This window comes from Lycium ferocissimum, chromosome 6 (genome assembly GCF_029784015.1).
Source record: "Lycium ferocissimum isolate CSIRO_LF1 chromosome 6, AGI_CSIRO_Lferr_CH_V1, whole genome shotgun sequence".
NCBI lineage: Eukaryota > Viridiplantae > Streptophyta > Magnoliopsida > Solanales > Solanaceae > Lycium > Lycium ferocissimum.
In genome coordinates this window covers 5675492-5699423 of record NC_081347.1, presented here as the reverse complement: position 1 = coordinate 5699423, position 23932 = coordinate 5675492, and the positions used below count along the sequence as shown (strand labels likewise).

At 35.3% G+C, this 23932-nt stretch overlaps 3 protein-coding genes across 4 annotated transcripts; 1 reads left to right on the top strand and 2 right to left on the bottom strand.

The window, feature by feature from the left end:
- Nucleotides 1–301: 301 nt before the first annotated feature.
- On the bottom strand, nt 302–12989 carry LOC132059074 (probable E3 ubiquitin-protein ligase ARI8). Its single transcript, XM_059451558.1, has 15 exons — nt 12704–12989; nt 8036–8160; nt 7604–7706; nt 7413–7503; nt 6326–6498; nt 6080–6184; nt 5848–5936; nt 3943–4050; nt 3673–3763; nt 3485–3574; nt 2204–2251; nt 1524–1595; nt 1339–1438; nt 1131–1257; nt 302–910 (listed from the first exon to the last, which is right to left on the bottom strand). Exons 1-15 carry the CDS (start codon nt 12881–12883, stop codon nt 640–642), a joined length of 1773 nt encoding a protein of 590 aa, XP_059307541.1. The 5' UTR covers nt 12884–12989; the 3' UTR covers nt 302–639.
- A 2785-nt stretch (nt 12990–15774) lies between these two features.
- Nucleotides 15775–21913, top strand: LOC132059073 (CMP-sialic acid transporter 2-like). 2 transcript variants are annotated; one of them, XM_059451556.1, is made up of 13 exons: nt 15775–15888; nt 16593–16704; nt 16827–16906; nt 17918–17993; nt 18096–18196; nt 18459–18530; nt 18846–18894; nt 18983–19024; nt 19253–19374; nt 19957–20016; nt 20644–20692; nt 21448–21542; nt 21666–21913. In XM_059451556.1, the coding sequence occupies exons 1-13, from the start codon at nt 15833–15835 to the stop codon at nt 21715–21717; spliced, it is 966 nt and encodes a 321-aa protein (XP_059307539.1). In that variant the 5' UTR covers nt 15775–15832; the 3' UTR covers nt 21718–21913. The 2 variants fall into 2 exon arrangements, with proteins under 2 accessions (XP_059307539.1, XP_059307540.1); XM_059451557.1 differs by lacking the exon at nt 19957–20016.
- Nucleotides 21914–23162: 1249 nt separating this feature from the next.
- Nucleotides 23163–23594, bottom strand: LOC132061044 (uncharacterized). The gene has a single exon (XM_059453924.1). It carries the CDS (start codon nt 23592–23594, stop codon nt 23163–23165), a length of 432 nt encoding a protein of 143 aa, XP_059309907.1.
- Nucleotides 23595–23932: the final 338 nt, after the last annotated feature.

Sequence of the window (23932 nt, the reverse complement as noted above, 5' to 3'; positions counted from 1 at the left end):
CATACTACTGTTGGATCCTCTAAACAATTCAAACACTTGAGAGTGCACTTTAGCTAGTGAAACAGATGCTCGCTTTGTGCAAGATTTAGCTATCCATTCAATGCCTCGCATTGTTTTCTTAGTTCGACTTTCTACTTCATATGATGTGATATGCTTAAAACTTCCGCACTTCGGTTTTATAAAGATTAGCCCGTGGTTATTACTGAGCCCATTGCTAATCCAGGAGAAACAGTAGATAAGAGTTTGTCAATACACCCGTGAGCATGTTTATATTTATACGTAGTTTAGGAGCCAATGGAGCAGTCCCCTAAAGTAACACTTTACTAACACAACAGCGTTGTATAATCAGGGAGTTCAATATTTTAAAAGAACATGTTTCTGGCACAAGTCAGGTACAGATAACAAAGATGACAACAAACATTATATACATATTCATCTCCAGCGGTATGATTGGCTTTCCAACTTATGGCCATCTTTTCATCCTTCTCCATCATACTTCTCGACTGCTAGGTTCCAATTTATTCCAGCATGTCCGCGGGTTAGAAAACAGTATCTTCATCTGGATCTGAACCTCAGTCATAGCAATCAGCAGATAATGAGGATTTTCCCAATCCGAAGTAGTAAACTCAAAAATGGGCTTCAACGGCGCTGCTGGCACATCTGGCATGCGGTAGCGGACCTAACATTAGCATATGTACAATATTCACAAGACCAATGTCCTGAATCATCTATGTTTCTAGAACTGCTTGACCTCGATGTGGTTCCCTTCCCTCTACCGCCCTTCCCTTTGATGCTCCCACCGCCCAGGCTTTTCGAGCTAGCTGCCCTGCTGTAAGCACCATGAACATCGACATCCGAGAGACCATTCTCTAAAGCCCGGACCAGGTTCTCAAAGTAGTTTCTAGTTACACTGTCATCATTTGAACAGAATAAATTACATTAGTACTCTCACTACTCATCTCTACAAGAAAATTATAACAGATGGGATATTACTGCATTTCAGCGAGATGCTCGATAAAATGAGGAATAACCTCCACCGAATTGGCACTAAAATTGAACATAAGCAAGATACATGTACAGACCCTAAAGCTAATGATGCATTACAACATCCTTATTAGAATCTATATTACCTTGTGAGCCCTGCAAGCTTTGTTCGGAACTCATTAAATTCTTTTGATGGACCTTCCGCATCAAGGTATCCCTGGAGTTCCTTCTCCGCGCATTGATGAAGCCGTTCAAGTCCAGACTCAGCCTCACCTACGGCATTAAGGATAAGCGCCTCAATAAATCAAGGAAACCATCTAATGTGATTCTCAAAAAGGGAAGCAAAGGCAAAACCTTGTAAATACTCAAAGAACTGCTTCTTGGCCTGTTCATGCTCGGGTAAGTAATAACCATATGCATATGTCCATTTTAGCACACGTCTACATTCAACTATCTGCATTTAGCCGTTATCATAATCAGCATATATACATGAATCAAGAGAAAGAACACTCCATATTGAGATAGAAGATTTACATTACCTGCAACCAGGCATCTATAATAAATTTGAGCTGTGATTCAGGTTGACACTGTTTGTCACTCAGCTTCTCAAGCTGCAAAGTGCAATCACTATAAATGCTTTCCAGAAATTCAGAAATACAATCAGATAATGACAACTTGAAAGAGAAAGAGTGTCCTCTTTTGATACCCAGCCTTGTATCTGACCACTTTTGTATGGTTGCTGGATGGATGAATATGCAATGTAGGAAGCATGAAAGATAACAAAAAGATTTTTGTTGGAGGAAAGAAAAGCTTTTTGTTTTTATTCACCAAAAAAAAAAGATATCAGGATAGAACACACCGTTCGTACATGACTGCAAGTTGGTAGATAACAAACAGAGAGTTAAAAAACATTCAGAGGAGCAGAGACTAAAAAAACTCAACAATGAAATTAAACTCAGCAGCTCAGTCCCATAGAGATGAGGACAAGACTTCCCAGGGAAAATATTCTGCACATACAATGAAAGTCTTTTCAAGTTTGAATTTGTTCATCCGAAATCTGGGATCTTCTACTTATGAATATTTTCAAATTCTTCAGGAAAGAGAAACAAACACTTCCAAGCGGTTTGTTAGTCAAATTTAAAGTGTATAAGCAAAATAGCAAAAGACTGTTGTATGTAAAAAAAAAAAAAAAAAAATTATGTAAAGGAAATTTTCTTACATGTACTGTTTGCATTTGCTGAAGATCTGCAAGTGCCTTTTGCCGAGACTGAAATAAGACATAAAAAAGACATTACTGACATCAGATAAGCAGTTAAGCAAGGATCCTGCAGCATCTAGAGTAAAACTTCTCACAATAAATAAAAGAATCAGAAACAAAAGCAACGGCATTTTGAGGCAAAATAGCATAATTATACACTACTTGGTCTCTATCCCCAGGATGCAGTCTTCGCCTAGTTACAACATGAAACATACAGAATTTTAACTACTGGAACAGAGAAGATAGTAACAACCCCATCTCCAAATGTGTTCATGACTTTGACATAAAAGAGATCGATTTTTCTGGATCATTACTTCTAATACTTTTCAGACCCACAAATGGGCAAAAGTTTCTAGTGCCTTCACACTGCACAAGATGATTTGAGAAGACAGCAGGAAAGATGATTACAGTAAAAGAATAATAACTGTCATGAAGAATACCCAAGTCCCAGACTTCCAGTTCCAAAGGTATCTAAGATATCATATATGAAGCATAAAAGGGATAAACATCTTTTTGGAGGGGGACATGGGGCTGACTTTGCTATGAAGGAAAGAGGTCATTTTTAGGGAAAAAGTAAAATAGAAAGCATTTAAACTAATGGAGGATTAGTTACATAAATTATTCTCCCTAGTTATATTCACCATACCACACTCTCTTTCGTCCCATTAGATTACATAAAAATCAATCTCGAATGAACATGTTCCATTCAAAATCAATGTTGGAACTATCGAGATGTCGTACAGGTCAACATCATGCTGACAATTGCTTAAGAATATAACTTAACAGTGTTATTACATCATCCAACTTCATATAGTATAAGTAGACCTTTAGATAGGTAATAATAGACTCCCATTAGGAACAGAAGTTATGCAGCATCTACCACAATTTGAGACATTTCCATGGACATTAGACTTTTTTGCTATTATATTTAAGTTGATGACATCAAAAGCAAAATGGTCATGAGAACCGGAACCACAGTGTCCGAAAGCCTGCTGACAGATCATGTATAGAAATTTCATGTGTCATGTCACATGCTAATTTAATCAATCATCCATGCAAGAAGCCATCACCACATATTTAGAATACAAATTAACATCTGAAAGAAAAATTACAATAGTACCTACAAAGAACATGAGCAAAAACCAATCTTTTGTTTTATTATCCTTCTTCTAACAGCTGTAAAGTTGAGATAGTGATAATGAGAAACAACCAAAAATAAACATGTCCTAAACCTCTACTTACCGACTGGTTGGTGGCCCATCGTTCATAGTAATGTGTATATCTTTCTAAAGAATTTTTTGCCATCTCTCTCCTCTTTTCAGATTCATCAAACTGGAACAAAAACAGTAAATAAACATGAGTTAACTTATGATTAAAAGAACTGAATTAGCAGATAGATCTTGAAAATACTGAAAGAGCAACGATCTTACCACCCCCTCTTGCTTTGCTGCCTCATAACGGTTGCATGCATAAAAGCCACCAGTTCTCTCGCCGTGATCCGTCCAAGGGCCAAGGCAGAGCCTGCAAAGATGTCTTTTTTAGTTGACAATCACAAAGAAACAAGATTTGAGGTTGTTCTTTTCCTGCCGCTTGGTGTGTGCATAATAAACGGAATACTGGCTGAAAAAAAACTTGCTCTCTACAGCATATGCTAGGAACAGGAACTATTAATATTTCATGGCAATAGCTAACACACTTACCAGCAAAACTCAAATTTGCAGGGTGGTGTGCATGTGATATGCATGCACCCTTGATTTTTCTCAATTGGCCGCTTGCATTTCGGACAAGGCTTAGAATTAGCTAATATCCTGCAATGTCACCAAGATAATGACGTTTAGTGTCACTCACTGAAAGTGAAAAGCATTTACAGAATGCATATCCAGAAAATGCAGCTTTAACTCGGACATGGAATTCAGGCTTAGATGAAATACACAAGTATAATTGTATAGAGGTTAGCTAGGTTGTCAGGGGACCAAGCTACCACAGATACATAGTTGAATAATGACTGAAATAGCAGGCTATATAACACCAAATGCATCTCTGCTTTGAATCAAGAACTGTTATGTGAAAAAAACAGCTATATGTTGGCACTATACAGCAATTAAAATTGCAAAAAACCTAAATCTCAAGAACCTGAAAATGTTACTGATTCGACAACTTCAAGGAGGGTAAAAACTGGAGTTAACAAAATAGGAAACAGTAACAACTGAAATATGAGCCTAACAGAGACACAAAACATAGAGTAGACAATGGACCATCCTTTTAAATTGCTGGATCGCAGCTTGTTTATGGTGGTAAATTCTAAGGTGTTTAGGACTAGAGTGGGTGATGCCGGGCACTGCAAAAGAAACAATGTTTGGCAGGGACTTTAGAAGACACAGGACATGAAATGTTGCTCCTCTAGCACTTATGAAAACCATAGGGGGAGAGATGAACGGGAGAGCTTCTGATGGAGTAGAGAAAGATTTCGTACACCTTTATTTATGTCTCTCTCTCTCTCTCTCTCTCTCTCTCTCTCTCTCTCTCTCTCTATATATATATATATATATATATATATATATGAATGATTGGTGTTATTCGTGATTTTCTATAGGTATTAAATTGCACATTTTGCCCTCCTTTAAATACAATTTAATACTTTATCCCCAAAAAAAAAGGCTGCTGAACTTTTGGCAATAGCTCAACAAAACTAGTGTGATACTCTGACCTTCACTTGATGAGCGTTACTATAATAATTATTATTTTTTAGTAACAGAGAAATTTCCGGGGTCAGTGGTGCAAGGTTCGAAACTCGATGGATAATGGGCCCGCCCTCTACCCTCCTCCACTTAAATATCAAGCTTTTGTCTGCGGCAAGGTTCAGACCCGTGACATGTGATACTACATTAATTTTCCTGGGTAGCTACTTGATCAATGTTACCAGGGACTTCCAAGTAACAACTAGTAACGATATCCATCACCAAAGGCTCACTTATTCAAATCAAGTAATGATATCAATCACCAAAAGTTCACATATCCAAATCAAAAGCATACATCAACATTAACCATATGTTCTCTCCAACAAATGAGCCTGGTTAAAATTCTACTTCCATGTGTCCTCAGACAGTCACAGGAAGTTGATTCTTTCGAAAACATAAACCTCTCTGTAGTCTATTCAAACTTCACTATTACACAGAAACTACCAACATGGAGAAAGCAAACTTTGAATCAAGACTTACACGAAAGAACAATGGGAACCTTTTCTTATAAGTTCCAAGCAGAAAAATGGCTGCATTATAGCCCTTTTACGAATTTCAAAGTTTTTATGCTCCAACTTTACCTTTGTAATTTTGTTCCCACAGTCACTATTTTTTCCCAACAAAAGGAAGACAACCAAGATTACAATAAGTTACCATTTAAAATTATGCGCCAATTCCATCTATGTCTCTAAGATGGTTTAAACCCATCTATGATGCAACAATTTGACCAGAGAACTTACTAACTAGAATAGCTCCTTCCTCAAGTTATTTCATCTCTCTTCCAAGATTAATTTACCAAATCCAGCTAAACCAAGTAATACAAAAGAAAAAGAAAAGGACAGGATAATAGAATCTGATACTGCATACCAGTTCATGTTTTCAGACTCCGCACTGTTCTTCAAAATCCACTTGGACACAGTTCCACAATCAACTGGGCGGTGAGTTTCCTCGGTACACTACAAATATATAAATCGTGGTGATTACAGAAATGTGGGAAAAGAACAACCATCATTAGATAAAGTAGTTGAGTTTAAACCTTTTTTTTTTTTTTTTTTTTTTTTTGAGAATGGTAACAGTAAGTTTAAACATTGCAACTCACATTCCAGCAGAAACTATAAGAGCACCCGCAAGTAACATCATAGCTTCCGCTACCAACAATATAGTCAACTGCATAATCACATCCTGGAGCAGGACACCACTTTGTCTAAAGAAGACCAGAACAACCTTTAGGCACTTAACAGACATATAGTAAAGATTCTCCCAAAAGACAAATAACAAAAAGTATCACTAGAGGGGGAGAGAAGATTCACGAGGCAAATAACAAAAGCTTTATGCGATCAATTACCTTTCTATTGTCCTCCACAAATGACCTAATAAAGTAGCGGTTATACTTCTTTTTGTCATCGTCATTTGCCAATTTGTTTATCATATCTACTCCGATAGCAGCACTACAAGATGGATCAGGACAGCGCAACGTTAAGCATCCAGGACCATCAGTGATGGCTGTGCTAATATACCCTGCACCAAATAGAGAGAGGATGAGAAGCTCTATGGGATGCCCATACGACAAATGAGACAAAACTAGCCACCACAACCAATTGATAGACATTGGACCAGCCCCTCTACCCTTCTCCACTTAAATACCAGGTTTTTTCCTGCAACAATGTTCGACACGTGACGTGCACCTAACCCAGACATCACGCGTTGCGCTCTTACCACTAAATTGTTCTATGATAACAAGATTAACCAGTAAACGTCTCAGAGACTTAACTGTCATCTTTTCTCTTTAGCTTACCATATCCATAAGCTCTGAAATCAACTTTTCGCACCTGTATTTTCTAAATCAAGTAACAACTTATTTAAGCGAGAAAAGTCCCCGTACAAAGCAGTACTAGAGAATCTAGACAAAAGTATCGCCCTCCAGGAAGACAGTGAATAAACCGTGGTAACAGAAACTTTGTGGGTGCTCAAAAATTAACCAACAACAGCAGAGTAGACCTTAGATATGCAAAACATTTCCACCTCCTAAAAAGCTCTACTGATTCCCCCGAGTACCAAAAATAAGAACGAAAGGACCCACATTTCTAGGAACCTACAATAAAATTTAGAAATCAAGAACAACCCTGAAAGGAGTAGAAAATGTATTATCCTCCCAGTAGTATATTGTTATCTTCTTCTTTCCAACATCTTTTTTTGTCAACGAGCTGGATGAGCTCTAAAGCAAGCCTCAACCCATTACAGCTAGATAAACTAGCAAAGCATGCGTAAGACAGTATAACGTAACTTAAAGATTTTCTCAAGTAATTCTGTCTACTGAAAAAAGGCTAGTTTCATTCATCTAGAATGCCAGGTTTCACAAGGAGAGGGAATGTTTGACCCAAATGCCTTCCAAACTTCCATTAAAGAAGTAGCAATTTTCTAAAGATACCAACCTTGCCAACATGTAAGACAAAAAGGATGACCACAAGCAGCGGCACTGATCTCATTATGAGGATAAATGTCAAAGCAGATCCCACATGTAAGCTGCAAAAAAGTAAATGCACATCTTGAGTTCAAGGAAATAGTAGCGATCAGCCCTAAACCTGTAGCTTCAATCCAACCCAAATCTGCGAAATTTAATTACCTCTGCCTCATTAGGGAGCGGCACGGGATTCTCTAACAAACCAACAATCCTGCGGACCTTTCCTTCATCTGCAAACCATTCATCATTCACTTTGCTGACACTCCTGTCAGTCCAAAAAGGCTAGGATATTTAGCATATAAGCCCTAAAAACCTTAAAAAGCTTGTACATATGTCGTAAATGAGAGCAATGTGTATCAGACTCAACATCCCAGAGCCAATGTTAATTACCATAACTGCAAGCATACTTTTCTTTTTATAAGAACAAATACAAGCATACTATTTGATTACAAGGACCTGCATAGGCTACAAATTGATTGATGCCCACAAAAATCAACTGAGGACTGAAAGAACTTCTAGTTCAGTACCCATCGTCCATCAACGTCTAACATCTGTAATCATAACTACAAAATAATGCTTATGAAAAGAATTTACCAGTTATAATGGCGAAGCAGGATGCCAGCAGCTACCCTTGGAATGGAGAGCACTGTAGATATTTTTGTAATACTATCCTCTTGGCATTTGTGAATATCAGCTTCATTCAAAATGCTATAATTTGACTACAGAAAAGGTAAATCAAAGTAAAAACATGAGTACTTTCTGTAAGCGAGCATTTATTGGAGAAAATAGTACGATAAAGATCACAACAAATGGAGAACCATGGCTAAAATGTAGGAATTCCATAGTTAATTCACTTTATCAAACACTAGCATAATATGCAAAATTTGGTGGTAACTAATGTATTAATACCTAGCATTCCAGTATTATTACCACATTACAACATTTTCTTTGAAAAGGTAATAATTAATTCATAAACAGAACAAAGATAGTGTTGGAGTTTCTCCACAAGTGATCTCAAGAAGAGCCAAAAGTATAATCCTCTTTTAATCTTAAAGGGACTCGATAAATTAATAAAGTTTCTACCTCAATAGCATATTCCTTTATACAAAAATGAAATAACAAGATACAATCTAAGTTAATCCCCTAAACTAATTTTTTCTTCTCTTCAAAACGTCTTGAATTACTTTCTTTCCAGATCACCCACCAAATACAAGCTGAAATCGTGTACCACCAGCTATTTGTTGCATTCTCCAGCCCCTACTTATACCAATAGCACAAAAGATCCTGTGTATTCCCAAGACCATTTGATGCCAACAAAGTTTACTAAATAGCTGCCTTAGCGGGTTGGTGATAGGACAATACAAAGAAAGATGATTAATGGTTTATGTTTGGCCGCCGCATTAGTAACATCTGCCCCATAAATGCAGCCTCTTCTTTGGAGATTATCAATGGTGAGGCAAGCCTCATTCGCCACAATCCAAGAGAAACACATCACTCTATGGGGAGTTCTTGATTTCCGGATTTGTTTCCAAGGCCACGGTTTGAGATGTTGTTCTTCTTTGTTCAAAATCCCGTAAAAAGACTTCACTGAAAAATATCCTTTGCTGTAGCCTTGCCATTGCAACCTGTCAAAAACAGGTGTGCAAACCTTGAGAACTTTCCAAAGCTAATCGAATTCACATACTATTTGGCATTCCCATTCTTTATATTTTCTCCTGAAGTGGACTATCCAAGCCCCACTAACTCTAGATTCAGACACAGTAGCATTAGAAGAAGACAAACATCATACAACTTCGGGAACTGGTCCTTCAAAGGACATGAACAATCCATTCATCCTGCCAGAAAACAGTTTTGCTGCCATTTCCCGAATACTTGTAAGTTGCTTGAACTCAGAGCATAGATTTCTTATGCTTCTCCCCATTGAGACCTTCCAAGTTTTTCGACACGTTTAGTACACCAGTATCCTTCGAGCCCATATTTAATAGAGATCTCCCTACTCCACAAGCTTGTTCCTCTAGGTTGAACCTCCATTACAACATATTTGTAATCATACCAAACTGTTGCCTTAAAAAGAGATATCCTATCGAAGCTTATAATTTGTAACAGTTGCTCAACAATTACATTAACATTATCAAATGTGAGAGAAACAAGCTCTTCCCTCTCTGTTAAAAATTCCCCACCCACCCAATCCCTTCCTCTTTTCTTCTATATCCACTTAAATACTAGCAATATCTTACAGGTGTTCACAAGACACAAAATAAGTCCCTTCCTTCTAAAAAATAAATTTCACAACAAGAGGCCCCCAAAGGAGGCAGAGAACCACACAAATTCTGAAAATTGTTTTCTTATCCACATAGCATGCTTTCAAAAGTGAACCAAAGGGGATGAGCAGCATCAAGAAATTCTGTTCTATAAACAGAATTCATCCTTAAAGGCTTTTTGAACTTACTCCACAAGATATTCTGCTCTATCCTTTCTATTATTTCTTATGTGGATCTACAATACCTTAGGGTAAGAGGTGATTTCAGATCCCTTGTCAAGGTATTAATCTTCAATCTTCAGAACATATCAAGAATCTGAGAATTCAGCACTTCAAGAGGTAAAAACATCAACATTGAGAACCGGAAACAACAGCCATTATCATTTTCCTGCCTAATCAAATTTATAATATCTCCAACTAGAAGGCGGTCGAAGAGATGCTTCTTCTCCATCGATACCTGTTCTTCTACAATTTTGGTATCAAAGAGATACATGTTGCAATTTGGTTTAGTGAGTGGTATTTCTTACCTAGCACCGATAGCAAGAAGTTCCACAACATTACTCAAAACATTCCTTGGAGCACCCATATTCAGCCCAAAAATATATTTTTTTATGAAGAAAAACTTTTCCTTCCATAATCCATAATAAATTTAAGTTTCACAGCATGATGGACCTCTAATTTCATTTGAACTGCCACAAATATGATACTCAGAGTAGCTTTATAAATTCCTTGAGCAGCCCCATCATTATGCCTCATCAGTTTTAATAGTATCCGAATTAATAAACCTCTCTTGTCCATTGTCATTATCCCATATCAGACTTATTGTATCCCTTTAGGAACATACTCTTGGTTGTCAAAGCAGGAGATGAGATATCTTAGTTTCTCAATGCAAGAAATTCAAAAGCTATGATTAGAGAAAACATCTGCACCCGATTTTCTACTCGAATAAGTACTCATAAATCCCTTCTTTTAGAAAAGGCATAATGTGGACACAAAACTCCGCAACCTAAAAGCAAAAACCCAGAACAGAAAGCAAGCAGTAGGAGAACCAAGAAAGGAAATAGTTACTGCTGTCTGTCTTGAATAAACTAAAACGTATCCCCAACACCCCCCCCCCCCTTTTTTTTTTTTTGGCCGACAAGGAACCCGCAGCCGCCCCATCTGGTGCGCACAAGGTAAACCTGCTCCAGTGTAATAGCCCGCAAACCACAAATGAGAGATAAACCGCACTAGGTAAGCCCCGTACGATGAGCTCGGCCAAGAAAGCATGCAAGGGGTTTCGAGCCTGAAACCCCCCATTTGGGAGAATCTATCTAGTTATACTAGATATTTCCCCCCTATGGTTACAAATCTAAAGTTTCAAAAGCCAAAAGAAAGTTTTGGAAACAATAAATATGTCGGTTGAGACTCGGGAAATCTAATAATAAGTATCAAGCTAAAACAATCATCCACTAAATTTGTTTACTAGCACTGAACTATTTCCAGTAATCAATAAAAAAAGACAATAACAGCTTCAAATTCAAAACAGTTCCTAAAATTAAAATTACAGACAAAAAATAAACGAAACAAAATGAAAAACGAAAAAGCTAAAGAATCTTCGATTTTGACTCATAGCTCTATATTTCCCCCTATTGTTACAAACCTAAGTTTTAAAAGCCAAAAGAAAATTTTGCAACAATAAATATGTCGGTTAATCACAGGAAATCTAATAGACAAATCATTTTGATGAAAACAGTAATTAGCAGCTAAATAAATAATCATCCATTAAATTCCTTTACTAGCATTCAACTATTTCCAATAATCATTTTTTTTACTCAAGTATGCATAAAATAAAGGATAAGAATTTCCGGTAATCGATACCAAAAACAATAACAGCTCCAAATTCACAAATATAAAGGAAACAAAATGAAAAACGAAAAGGCTCGAAAAAAATCTTCAACTATACCTAAACAATAGATCATTTTGATGAAAAAAATAATTAGGCTGCTAAAACAATCATCCATTAAATTCCTTTACTAGCTCTAAACTATTTCCAGTAAATCAATAATAAATAAAAAATAACACCTCCAAATTAAAAAAAAAAAATCCTAAATTTAACGAAACGAAAAAGCTGAAAAAAAAAAAATCTCCAACTATACCTAAACAATAGATCATTTTGATGAAAACAATAATTAGCTGGTAAAACCAGCATCCATTAAATTCCTTTACTAGCTCTAAACTATTTCCAGTAAATCAATAATAAATAAAAAATAACACCTCCAAATTAAAAAAAAAAAATCCTAAATTTAACGACAAAAAAAAAAAAATCTCCAACTATACCTAAACAATAGATCATTTTGATGAAAACAATAAAAAAAAACCAGCATCTATTAAATTCCTTTACTAGCACTAAACTATTTCAGTAAATCAATAATAAATAAAAAATAACACCTCCAAATTAAAAAAAAAAAAAAATCCTAAATTTAAAAAAAAAAAAATGAAAAAAAAAAAAATTCCAACTATACCTAAACAATAGATCATTTTGATGAAAAAATAATTAGCAGGTAAAACAAGCATCCATTAAATTCCTTTACTAGCTCTAAACTATTTCAGTAAATCAATAATAAATAAAAAATAACCCTAAATTTAACGATCTCCAACTATACCTAAACAATAGATCATTTTGATGAAAACAATAATTAGCAAGTAAAACCAGCATCTATTAAATTCCTTTACTAGCACTAAACTATTTCCATTAAATAAATAATAAATAAAAAAATAACACCTCCAAATTCAAAAAAAAAAAAACAACCTAAATTTAACGAAACAAAATGAAAAAACGAAAAAGCTCAAAAAAATCTTCAACTATACCTAAACAATAGATCATTTTGATGAAAAAAATAATTAGGCTGCTAAAACAATCATCCATTAAATCTCTTTACTAGCACTCAACTATTTCCAGTAATCAATAAATTAAAAAAAAAAAATAATAACAACTCTAATTCAAAAAGGAAAAATGTAACCTGAGAGCGATGATGTGCAAGGGCAGTATCGGAATCATCGGAGTCATTATCAATGAAATCGTAATCCATGACGTCATCATCATCGGAGTTGTCGTCATCATGTGCGTCACCGCCGCTGTAGAAATCGTCGTCGTCTGTGGCGGCGTCGTGCATCATCAATTCATCCTCCGATGCTCCCATTTCTTTCTCCCTTTTCACACACCCCTTCCAAATATGTATTGTATGTATAGGTTATATTCAAGATAATTTTGTTTGTTCAAAGAAAATGGAAATGGAAAAGGGGAAAGTGAAAAATGGTCACTTTCTATATTGGCAGCAATTTGGATTACCCGTTTCAATTTCCTTTTTCTTTACTTTCCTTTTTTGATACATTCTACCTATATTTAATATAAATATAAAGACTTTAATATTCAAAAGTTTTTTTTATTTTTTTAAATTATATGCTAAATTAAAATAATAGAGTATAAAAAAAAAAGAAAAGGGGTGTTTACGCTCTATGCCAATTAGGACAAAATAATTATTCATTTTAGTCTATATTTATATTTTTACCCAAGCTACCCCCATGGCGCCTAATTTTTCCGGTCTAGCTCTACGAGTTTCACGATGTTGGTGGAGTGTCGCGGGAGATAAGGGCAATGTTGGAGCGGTGGATACGTGCTGGTAGAGTCACGCTTCAGGAACTAAAACTAAAATAGAAGTTTGTATAATGTTGTATACTAGTATAAAAGTGTGGGTATGACACCTCTTATACATTATTATACACTTTTATACAAGATTGATATATTATCTACAGTGGATGTATAAAGTTGTATATTACCGTATAATATTGTATACTGTGAAAATATGGCTATACGAAATGCAAATAAAAAATATGGCTATGTAGATGTAATTTCTTATGGATTGTATATTATTAAAATTTTCTAAAAGAGAAAATAAGGAACCAAATTCTTTTCCCTTAGATTGACGTTACATCAAAAATATACTTTTTTTTATTATTATTATTATTATTATTTTCCTTTGGCTCGTGCCCTCTTGGTATGGGCTGAGGAAAATTAATGATTTGGCAAAAGAAAATGTCTACTCTAATTGATGAAAGGAAATTGTCCATGTTAATGACACATGCATATTGTTCTCGCCAAATCTCAAATTCATTGAATATATCTTTCTTCTCTATCTAGTTCAAATTTATTCCACCTCCATATACTTAATTTTTTAAAAAGAAGGTATATACTCACTCCTTTTTTCCCCTTTAAAATTAGAGTAACTTACTATAAGCACAATTTATGGTAATAATACTAGACCCTAATAGTACACAATGTGTACTTCTAAAATCAACACTACATCTCGTACAAAGGAAATCCAATTTCTAGAAGTGAATATTATATTTGCAGTCAAACATCTCTATAATAATATTGTTGAGTATGAATTTTTTTGTTGTTATACACCTATAAAAATATTAACATTTAAAATATATTTCGTTATTACAGGCAAAAAAAGTCTTATAAAATCGAATTTCATTTTTAATTATCAAATTCTAAACTTAATCACACTTTATATAAATGAAGAAAAATCTTTTAATAATGAAAATATATATTCATATAACATTCTTTGTCGTAAATAGCGTATTAAAGTATCAAAATATTTGATCAAAATCTCTAGACCTATTGTTGATAATTTTAGAGATTCTAAGATGATTAATTAGTATATTACTAAAAAAATAATTGTTAAACTGGGGTAATTTTATAAGTAGCTTATAGTTATATACATAGTTGTTGTTGTTGTTGTTATAGGTAAAAAATTATTATAAAAAAGTAAAATATAATATAAAAGATCGGTTCTGCAAAAAAATTGATTGTTATAAAAAAGGTTTTGTTATATGAGGGTGACATTATAGAGAGGTCTGAACGTATATAAAAGTCAAGCAATCGCATAAAACAAATTTGTGTATGTGAAGTATTTTTTATCATGTTCATGCACCAAGTCGCCAACACCATGCTTCTTGATAGAATGGTCATTGAGGTCGGGATATTCGTGTCAACCATCTCTACTTAGCCCCATTGTGTAGTCACCCGTTCGATTGTTCGATCTTTATATTCAAATGGATTGGTCTTTAATTTTTTTTTTTGGTTAAAATCGAACTTATGCTTAGCAGGACATTAAATTCTCTAAGGGAGCTGACATAAGCTGTGGATATTGATGCGTAGCATGTGCTTATGTAGGCATAAGTTCGATTTTGAAGGAAAAATATTAAAGACCAGCCCACATTCGCACAAATGCCCTATTTCGAGGGTGGTTTTTAATTTTTGGGCCTCAAATTGCTGGTCTTTAATTTTTCCCTACAGCATTTTAGGTGGCCGAAAATTCGTGAGATTCTGGGTTCGAACCCCAACATAGTATAAAAAAAAAAATCGCAAGCCAGAATTTCGTAGCAAATTATGCCTATTTGGGTAGAAGTCAGGCCTCACTTCACTTGTGTAGAAACCAGCATAGTAAAAAATATATATATATATATCGTAAGACAAAGTTTCATAGCAAACTATGCCTATCTGGGAAAAGTTATGGCTTAAGGCATAATTCTGTAGAAATTAAGTTATCATACAACGCTATGCCATGCCTTAAGGCATATTTTCTATATAGAAGTAAAGTTACCCCTTGTCCGGCATAGTTCCGTAGGATTCTACAGAAGTTAGGCCTTAAGGCATAATTTTTGCCGAATCAGCATAATTTGCTACGAAATTCTTCCTTGCGAAATTATTATTGCTGGGGTTCGAACTCGAATCTCTGATTCCATAGACTAGTGAATAAGGTTAATTTGACCCACAAATTTTCATTAAATGAGAAGTAAAGACAAAAATTAAAGACCACCAATTTCCGCGGAATTTTTGAACAGAAGTGCAAATGACCCGAAAAAACTAGTAGATGGGCCAGAAATACTCCGGGTGAGTTTTCAAAGCCCAATCCACAGAAAAAGAGAACCGTCCAAGCCCATCAGCCCTTCCATTTGTTCACACTTTGATCAGTGAATCTGCAAATCTCTAAGCAAACTGTGATTCGGAAGCTTCTCTATCTACAATTACATGATGAAATACTAGAAATTAGGGATCAAATAAGTGTTAGAAAGTGTAATTCATGGCGGCTATCGGAGCAATACCGGATATTAATGGCCTCAAACAGAAAAGCCGAAGGTTTTGCTTTTTTTGCTCTCTTTTATCCTCATTTCACCTGAAAATTACGCGAATTATCCGTGTTAAACTTGTAGAAATTTAGGCTATATTTCCATTATCGATCTAGCGAGCTTAATTCTATGAGTTTTTTTTTTTTGTTTTGTTAAAAATGTATATATAAATGACTGCACTTACTCTGAACTATACACCGGCGCTGCATTATTAGCTAATTAGAGTCTACTGTGTAGCTAATGGCTGAGATAATGAGAAGAATTGCTAATAGATAATCAACCTTAGCTTACTGAGGACATAACCCTAGATAGAAAGGTGTGGAGGTCGAGGATTAGGCTAGAGGGTTAGAAGGTAGCCTAGTGGTCTCCGTACCAGCAGTATTAGGTAGTAGTCGTGTAGTTTCGTTTCTTCAATGTGTATTACTATCTGTTACCTCATTTGCTTTTTATCGTGCTATTTTTGTTGCCATATTTCTCTTGATACCATGCTTTTTACTTTGGTATTTGTTGTCACATCACTGTCTTTCCTTTCGAGACGAGGGTCTATCTGAAACAGCCTCTCTACTCCATAAAGGTAGAGGTAAGGTTTGCGTACATCTTACCCTCCCCAGATTCCACTTGTGGGACCACACTAGGTATGTTGGTGTTGTTGTTGCAATGAGAAGAATTGCTCATGTTTTGTTTGTTGTTTTGGTTTTCTACTGGTTGGAATAGGTCATTTGTAACACTTATTCTGACAGTTCTTACGAGTTCACAATCGATTCTCATTGTGTGGTCGAAGAGAGCTGGGAAGTATGAGTACAGTGTAACCACTGCAAATTTTCTGGTTAGTGAAATGACTCAATGGTTCTTTTGCTGCCTTTCTATGTTGTTTTGAGCTCATAGTCATAAACAATGGCTCAATTGTTACTTTTGTTGTGTATTGACCACAAATATCTGTGTAATTAGGTAGAGGCATTGAAATGTGCGTTGTCGCTTGCGGCCTTGGTAAGAATCTGGAGAAAGGACGGCGTTACTGATGACAACAGGTTTCTAACACTATTTTTATCATTAAATATCCTCTGCCTGGGGTTAAGGAGCTGGAATTGCAAATCTTTGCCTTTTCTATTTGTATTATGAATCCCTATGTGAGCACTGCATGTATAAATTCCTGTGCTTTTTCTAGGAGTTTCTTAACCCTATTAGAGAAATTATTGTACTATTTATTTTTACTGTTATTTTGTATATTGTCTGCATGAAATGCACTTAAATGCAGAAAATGGTCAGTTCATATAGCCGACCCAATTGTTTGGGACCGAGGCATAGTATTTTTGTCATAACGGTGGTGTATCGGAAACAACCTCTCTACCCCAAAAAGGTAGGGGTAAGGTCTGCGTACATCCTACCCTCCCCAGACTCCACTTGTGGGTATGATGTTGTTGTTGTATGGTCCAACTTTTGCACTCATCCACTATTCACGGCTACCTGCTCCCTACCACTAGAACAAGTACCAAGTACCTCTGCAAACCGTGACTTAGGTTGATGAGAAGAAATACCTTGTATTTTTTGTTTCTGCTGAGATTTGAACCCTGGTTTCCAAGGTTTATACCCACTTCCCTGAAACGCTACACCCTTAGCTACGGTGAGAAAATGCATTTTTACATATTAGCAAATTCAGTTGGATACCCTACCTTGTAAGATCTTAGGGGTATTTGCACAATGCTCATGGTTAACTTAGGCAGAGAGTTTAGATCCAAAACTTTGGTGTTTATACCATCTTACACTTTGATTTTCATATGTATATGAATTAGCTTCGGTTTTATTAATCCATTTACTATTAACTTTTCGAATTTTCATCACTTTAATCTGTCTATCAAATAATGATTAATGAATGAAGGAATGAGTTAAATTTGGAATTTCCTAGGTGGATTAGCACTGCAGATCGTCAAACATTTATATTAAATTTGTTTGTGAATAAGAATTTGCATAATGAGGTTTAATTTTAGTTATAAGTACGCTGGTTTCTATCTCCTGTCCAATTAACATGTTGCTGTTTCTAGGTTGAGCACTACGTGGGATGAAGTTAAAGTGTACCCAATTCCCGCTGCACTTTACCTTGTCAAGAATCTACTTCAGGCAGGTTTAGATTTTGTTTTGGTTATCATTTTCTTTGTTCCCAGACTTGATCAGGTCTTCGATCTCACATGTTGTTGATTGACATCACATGGGTCTTTGCAGTATTACATTTTTGCGTATGTAGATGCTCCTGGATATCAGATACTGAAGAACTTGAATATTATCAGCACCGGCATATTGTATCAAATTATTCTTAAAAGGAAGTAAGTCCTTTCACTAAATATTTCAGATACTTACAAAAGAAGGCGTTATTTGTGTTCAAATGCTTAAACAGTTCAGTTTTGGTATGGTCTAGGTTTCCTACTTTTACTTGGTCATCTTTCTGGATAATAATATAAGAATGTGCTCCTACTTGTCTTAAACGCCCATGTGTTTTACCTTATCAAGAAAAAGAATGTGCTCCTACTTGTTTACCTACTTTGATCTTCTATCTTTTGTCCTACTCAAAGCAACTTTCACTTTCAGGTTAACTGAAATTCAGTGGGCTGCTTTCATTCTACTTTGTGCTGGGTGCACCACTGCACAGCTTAATCCTAGGTGAGATTAATGATAGTAATTTCCGCATCTTAGGAACTGTTTATATAGATGGATAGCTGTTTTATATATATTTTTGTGTTTTAGCCTGGATGATAAAAGATGAGAATCATGATTTTTGATAATGAAACAAAATCATGATTCTCATCTTTTATCATCCAGGCTGAAACACAGAAAAATATATAACAGCTATCCATCTATATAAACAGTTCCTGATGAGATTCATGATTTATGCCTTATATTCTGTTGATTTTATATGAGTAGAGGAATGAAACTATTTCAATGTATTTCTTTAATGAATTGATGCTTTCTGTGCAGTTCTGATCATGTTCTTCAGGCTCCTTTACAAGGTTGGGTTATGGCTATTGTAAGTTACAGATATTCCAGGGACTATATTACATAAAGGTTAAAACTTTTTCTTCTAGTGGTTGAAATACCTCTTTGTTTGATTTCAGGTAATGGCCCTTTTGAGTGGGTTTGCAGGAGTTTACACAGAGGTACGTCTTTTCAGATACATTCTATCAGATTAGTAGTTTAAAGATATGCACCTTAAATGACCTCAGAACTGATTCTAACTAAATTTCGCTTTATTAGAGTTGTGCCTGTTGACTTAAGTGTTTAAATTACCATCTCAGGCTTCGTCACCAATGGAAAAATGCTCATCCTAATGTTAAAGTAAACACGACTCAGACACCTTGTGAATAAGTTTTCTTTTAACTTTGCAGGCTATAATTAAGAAGAGACCTTCAAGAAATATTAATGTTCAGAACTTCTGGTTGTATGTCTTTGGGATGATCTTCAATGCTTTTGCAATAATGACTCAAGATTTTGACGCAGTCATGAATGAGTAAGTTGGTATCACTCCTTTCTTTCATTTTACAATGTCCATATTTGCATATTGTGCCGCTTGTAACAATTGATTGTTCTCGATCTAGTGGTTCAGTAACCGTTTCTGGAGTAAATATTAAAAGAACCAATATTGGATGCCTCTTTTTCTCTAATAGAACACCGGTAATATGCTATGACTGCAGGTATTTTGAGCTAGCTTAGTGAATTGATTGTTCATTGGAGTAGAGATCATTCCAATATCTTGCGATTGGAGTTCATTTATAGTTTAACTTCTGGGAATATCATCACAGGAATACCTTGTTTTTCCTCAGTGCTACTGCCATTTCCAAAAGTTTTCTTTTGGAGCTTTTTCTATCTGTCAGTTATATTTTATCATGATTTTCAGTTCCAATCATTACTATGTGATGCCTTCATTCACAAATGGATTTAAAAAGACCCTTTTCAATAGTAGGTTTCGCACATCACAGTTTCAGTGACCACAAACAATAGCTCTTCTTGAAAGGACAAGTATCTCATCAGATTGGGATTCATATTTTGTGATATATGTAAAGTTTAACAGTTTTGCCTTATCTTTCTGCAGTGGGTTCTTCCATGGATATTCACTGATTACGGTTCTCATGATTCTCAACCACGCACTAAGGTTTGATTTCCTCTAAATATTCTTAGTAGTAGTTTATACATTTCAAGATTATGGATACGTTGTCTAATAATACAAGATATTTGGGGAGTACTGCTTTTCTTGTACTAGCTATTTTATGTTCCTGAGGCATAAAACTCATTCAGAAAATTCTGTGTTTTGCAGCTGCTTAGTTGAGTCATTTAAGTTGTTCTCTTGTGTCTTGGTTGAGTTAATTGACATAAAAGATACTCTAGGTAAGAGACAGTTCCGCTAGGTACAAGCTGCCCATGTTGCATTTTTCCCTAAATTGTTTGTTTGCCATATTTGCTCAATGTGCCGTCCTTTTAATTAGTTATATTGTGCACATTCACCCCTTATTATGTTCCTTTGCAATCCTAGTTAACCATTCAACATAAGTTGCCTATATACTGAAACCATTTAACATTCCCTCCTATTTAAGCTGTTTCACTGGGTTATTTGGATAGAGTCACGTTGGGTGTAAGTTTCTATCTGCTGCATTATTCCCTTTTTTCTTTTGCCTGTGGTTTTTTCATTTGACATTCTGTCATTCAATTGTTTTAAATTGGATTGATTGCATCATGGATCAGCGGCCTTTCTATTGTTACTGACCAAGACTTGTCTCTGCAGTGGTATTGCAGTATCAATGGTGATGAAGTATGCTGACAATATTGTGAAGGTAGGGATGACATTCTACATTTTATCTGGTGTTGCATCTGCATTAGTTTGTGTTAAATGGGTTCATCAATCTGGTGCCAAGTATCGAACGCCTGAAGATCACCCTAGAATATCTATGTTGTGAGCACAATGTCTGACACGCTTTATCTTTTCCTAGACTATGCTGATTTTCTAATTGAAGAGTATAAACTGGGCTAGAGATTCCACTTTAGAAATGATGTATACTAAGCTGCTTACTTATTGCTTGAAATGTAATTACAGAGAAAACAGACATTCCAAAATATTTAAGATATCGATAGAAAATCAGGACAATGGTTAGGCAACTAATTTTGGAATGCTAAAACATTGGTTGGATCAGGCATGAAGTTTAGCTACCATTTAAAGAGCCTCTTAGATTCCTCTTATGAAGTTGCAGGATGCACTCATGTCCACACGTCTTTAGAGTATAGGAAAGGATTATGGTGCAGTTGAAAATGAGACTTGCTCTTCCTTTTCTTTTGCTTTAAGTTGGCGCGCTTCTGCGGAGGTATAGCTCCATCCTTTTGGCTTGTGCATGCTTCCAGGGTCTGCTGATTTACCTTCCGAGAGTGGTGGATATTTATCATATGCAGATATAGAATAATCAGTCTCTTTTTCTTTTTCTTTTTAAACTTGAATAATCAGTTGTGCAAAGGACGGACCGGAATGTTAGTCTCTCGCACAGCCTATGAACTGAGAGCTTACAAGATTTTTAATATAGCTTGTGATTGTTTGCAGGTCTATTCAACTTCAGTTGCGATGCTACTGACTGCAGTTGTTTCTGTATTTCTATTTGGGTTTCACCTTTCCCTTGCCTTTTTCCTTGGTTCCACGTAAGTGAAGATTTCTTTTACTTTTTATCTTATCAAAAAAAAGTGTGAAGGTTTGATTTACAGGAAAATTCCACAAATTTGACAAGGCACATAACTGAATAGCAATTTTATGCTTCTTTGCAGTGTTGTTTCTGTAGCGATATATTTACACTCGACTGGAAAAGCCCGAAGATAACAACTGAGTTCACCTTCTGAGTTCTCTTGGTAAAACCCAATAGGCATCCTACTCCAAGTTCTGTTCGATTTTTTCTTGCCAAAAGTGTTAGCAGACAACTATTTATACTACAGCAGCTTAAGAGTTGGCCCTGTATTTATCCTTGGAGTGGAGTTGGCATTTAAATTTGGGATTGAAGGATACTTTTGATTGATTACTAGATGATCTCACATTTTAAAAATCCTGCATATGTGCATTAGCAAGTTGTCGTCTCAATTCTGAATTCAAATAGCAGTGCTTATTGCCCCTTGAAAGGTATTAGGTATATGAATTAGATGATGTTATTAGTGCTACAAGTCACGAACAACAGAATACTCCACTTTGTACCCCGATACATTTGGCGTGGTGCATAATTTCATTAACATTTTTTTGCTCTTTCAAATGTAATTATGGACTAGTAGTATATTATTGTAATAGCAATTGGGGCAATATGTGCTTGTACAATGTAAGTTGATGTTAATACTTATTCTGGTATTAATTTGCGTAGTTATTTGTGTCATGGTTCATCTTACATCCAGTATCAAACCTAATCTTTTGCGAAATTTATTATAATATGAATTGTGCATCTGCTGCTAGTCTAACGCAGCCAAGTCCAATGCGAATGAAACTTCTGTATTCAAATCCAGGCCTATTTTATGATGTACATTAGCTTTGAAATTTTCTTGAATCTACCTATAGTTTTTTGAGAACTGTGAAATCCTTGAGGGTTAGTTAGGTGTACAGTTCAAAATTGTGGATAATTGGATTTGTGTTTTTACCGTTTCCCACTTGTGGGCACTTAACTAACACATCATCTGTTTCACTCTTATCATAAACGAAGCCTCATAGGCGAATCTACTACCAACGTTCCAATGGCGGCTGGAAACTTAAGCTATCTTTGATACCATTACACTAAATTTCGGTACGTTTTTAAAAGGCAAAAATCCCCAATAAGATCAAAAAGAAAAAGAAAACCTTGAATGGTAGCTAAACCTTTATTAAATGTGCATGTACTGTATACTTTTGACCTGTACAGTGTATATGTAAAAATAAAAATAAAAAATAAAAAATTCACACCTGAAGGAATCTATGCAGAATTCACAACCCCCAAACCCCCGCCGCCCCCGCCCTCCCACCCCCCAAAAAAACAAAAAAATATAAAGAAAAAGAAAAAAGAAAAAAGAGAGCATACAAATGAAAAACTGTATGCTCTGTTTTACAAGTTTTAGCAATGGAAATCATCTTTCAGAAAACCAGACTCCATTGCTTTAGCTTTTCTCCATCCTTCACTATATCTATACATATCTGAAAAATGTCGAAAAAGTGATATAGATATTAAATTCTGAACTCATATTTTCGACGAAAGCAGAATCTTGAATCCATCAAATTTAAATCTTGAATCCGCCTCTGCTATTCTGAACTTCTTCTCATGGAGATGTTGAAGATCCAAAACTATTCCCTCTGTAATAACGAAGCTCCAATGAAATTTGCCTTTCAAGTTTAAGTTGATTGTAGAAATTAGCTATAAACATTTCTGCTCTTTTATCAATATCATCTTCTGATGATGGATAACTCATAGTTCTTTGAAGTCCTTTAAATGAGTTACTAGAACTTGATGAATAATCATTTGCATTATTGACCAAATCTTGATCATTCTCAAAACATATTACATTCAATCCAGTTGGCTGTTTTTGCAACTTCCTTTCATTGAAACTCAACTGATGTAATCTTCTTGATGATGATGATCCAATCATATATGATGCTACTTTCCATTTGTTGACATCAAAATTCAGCAAACAAGTAATCTTTTTTACTGCCCTTTTTAGCCTTCCTATCAAAGACCAATTGTCTATCCCCATTTTTGTGTTGAACCAAACAAAAACAGTTGTTCTTTTTCTTGTTGTTGTTGTTGTTGTTGTTGTTTCTTGTTTTGTGTTTGTGTTTGTGTTTTTTTTTTCTACTTGTTGAAGAAGTATGTAGAGGAAATGGATAAAATGGTACTGCTTTGTGTGATTGTGTTGATTGTTTGCGGGTTTTATTCTTAGGGTGGTGGGGTTCTTAGGTATATATAGTTAGGATATGTAGACTCAGTCATATTATGGGGTATTTGTTTTTTAAGTCACTATTCAAATTTTGTCCTTGTTAGTCCAATAGACTAAATTTATCAGCAAAATAAAAAATAATTAATTAATCAACT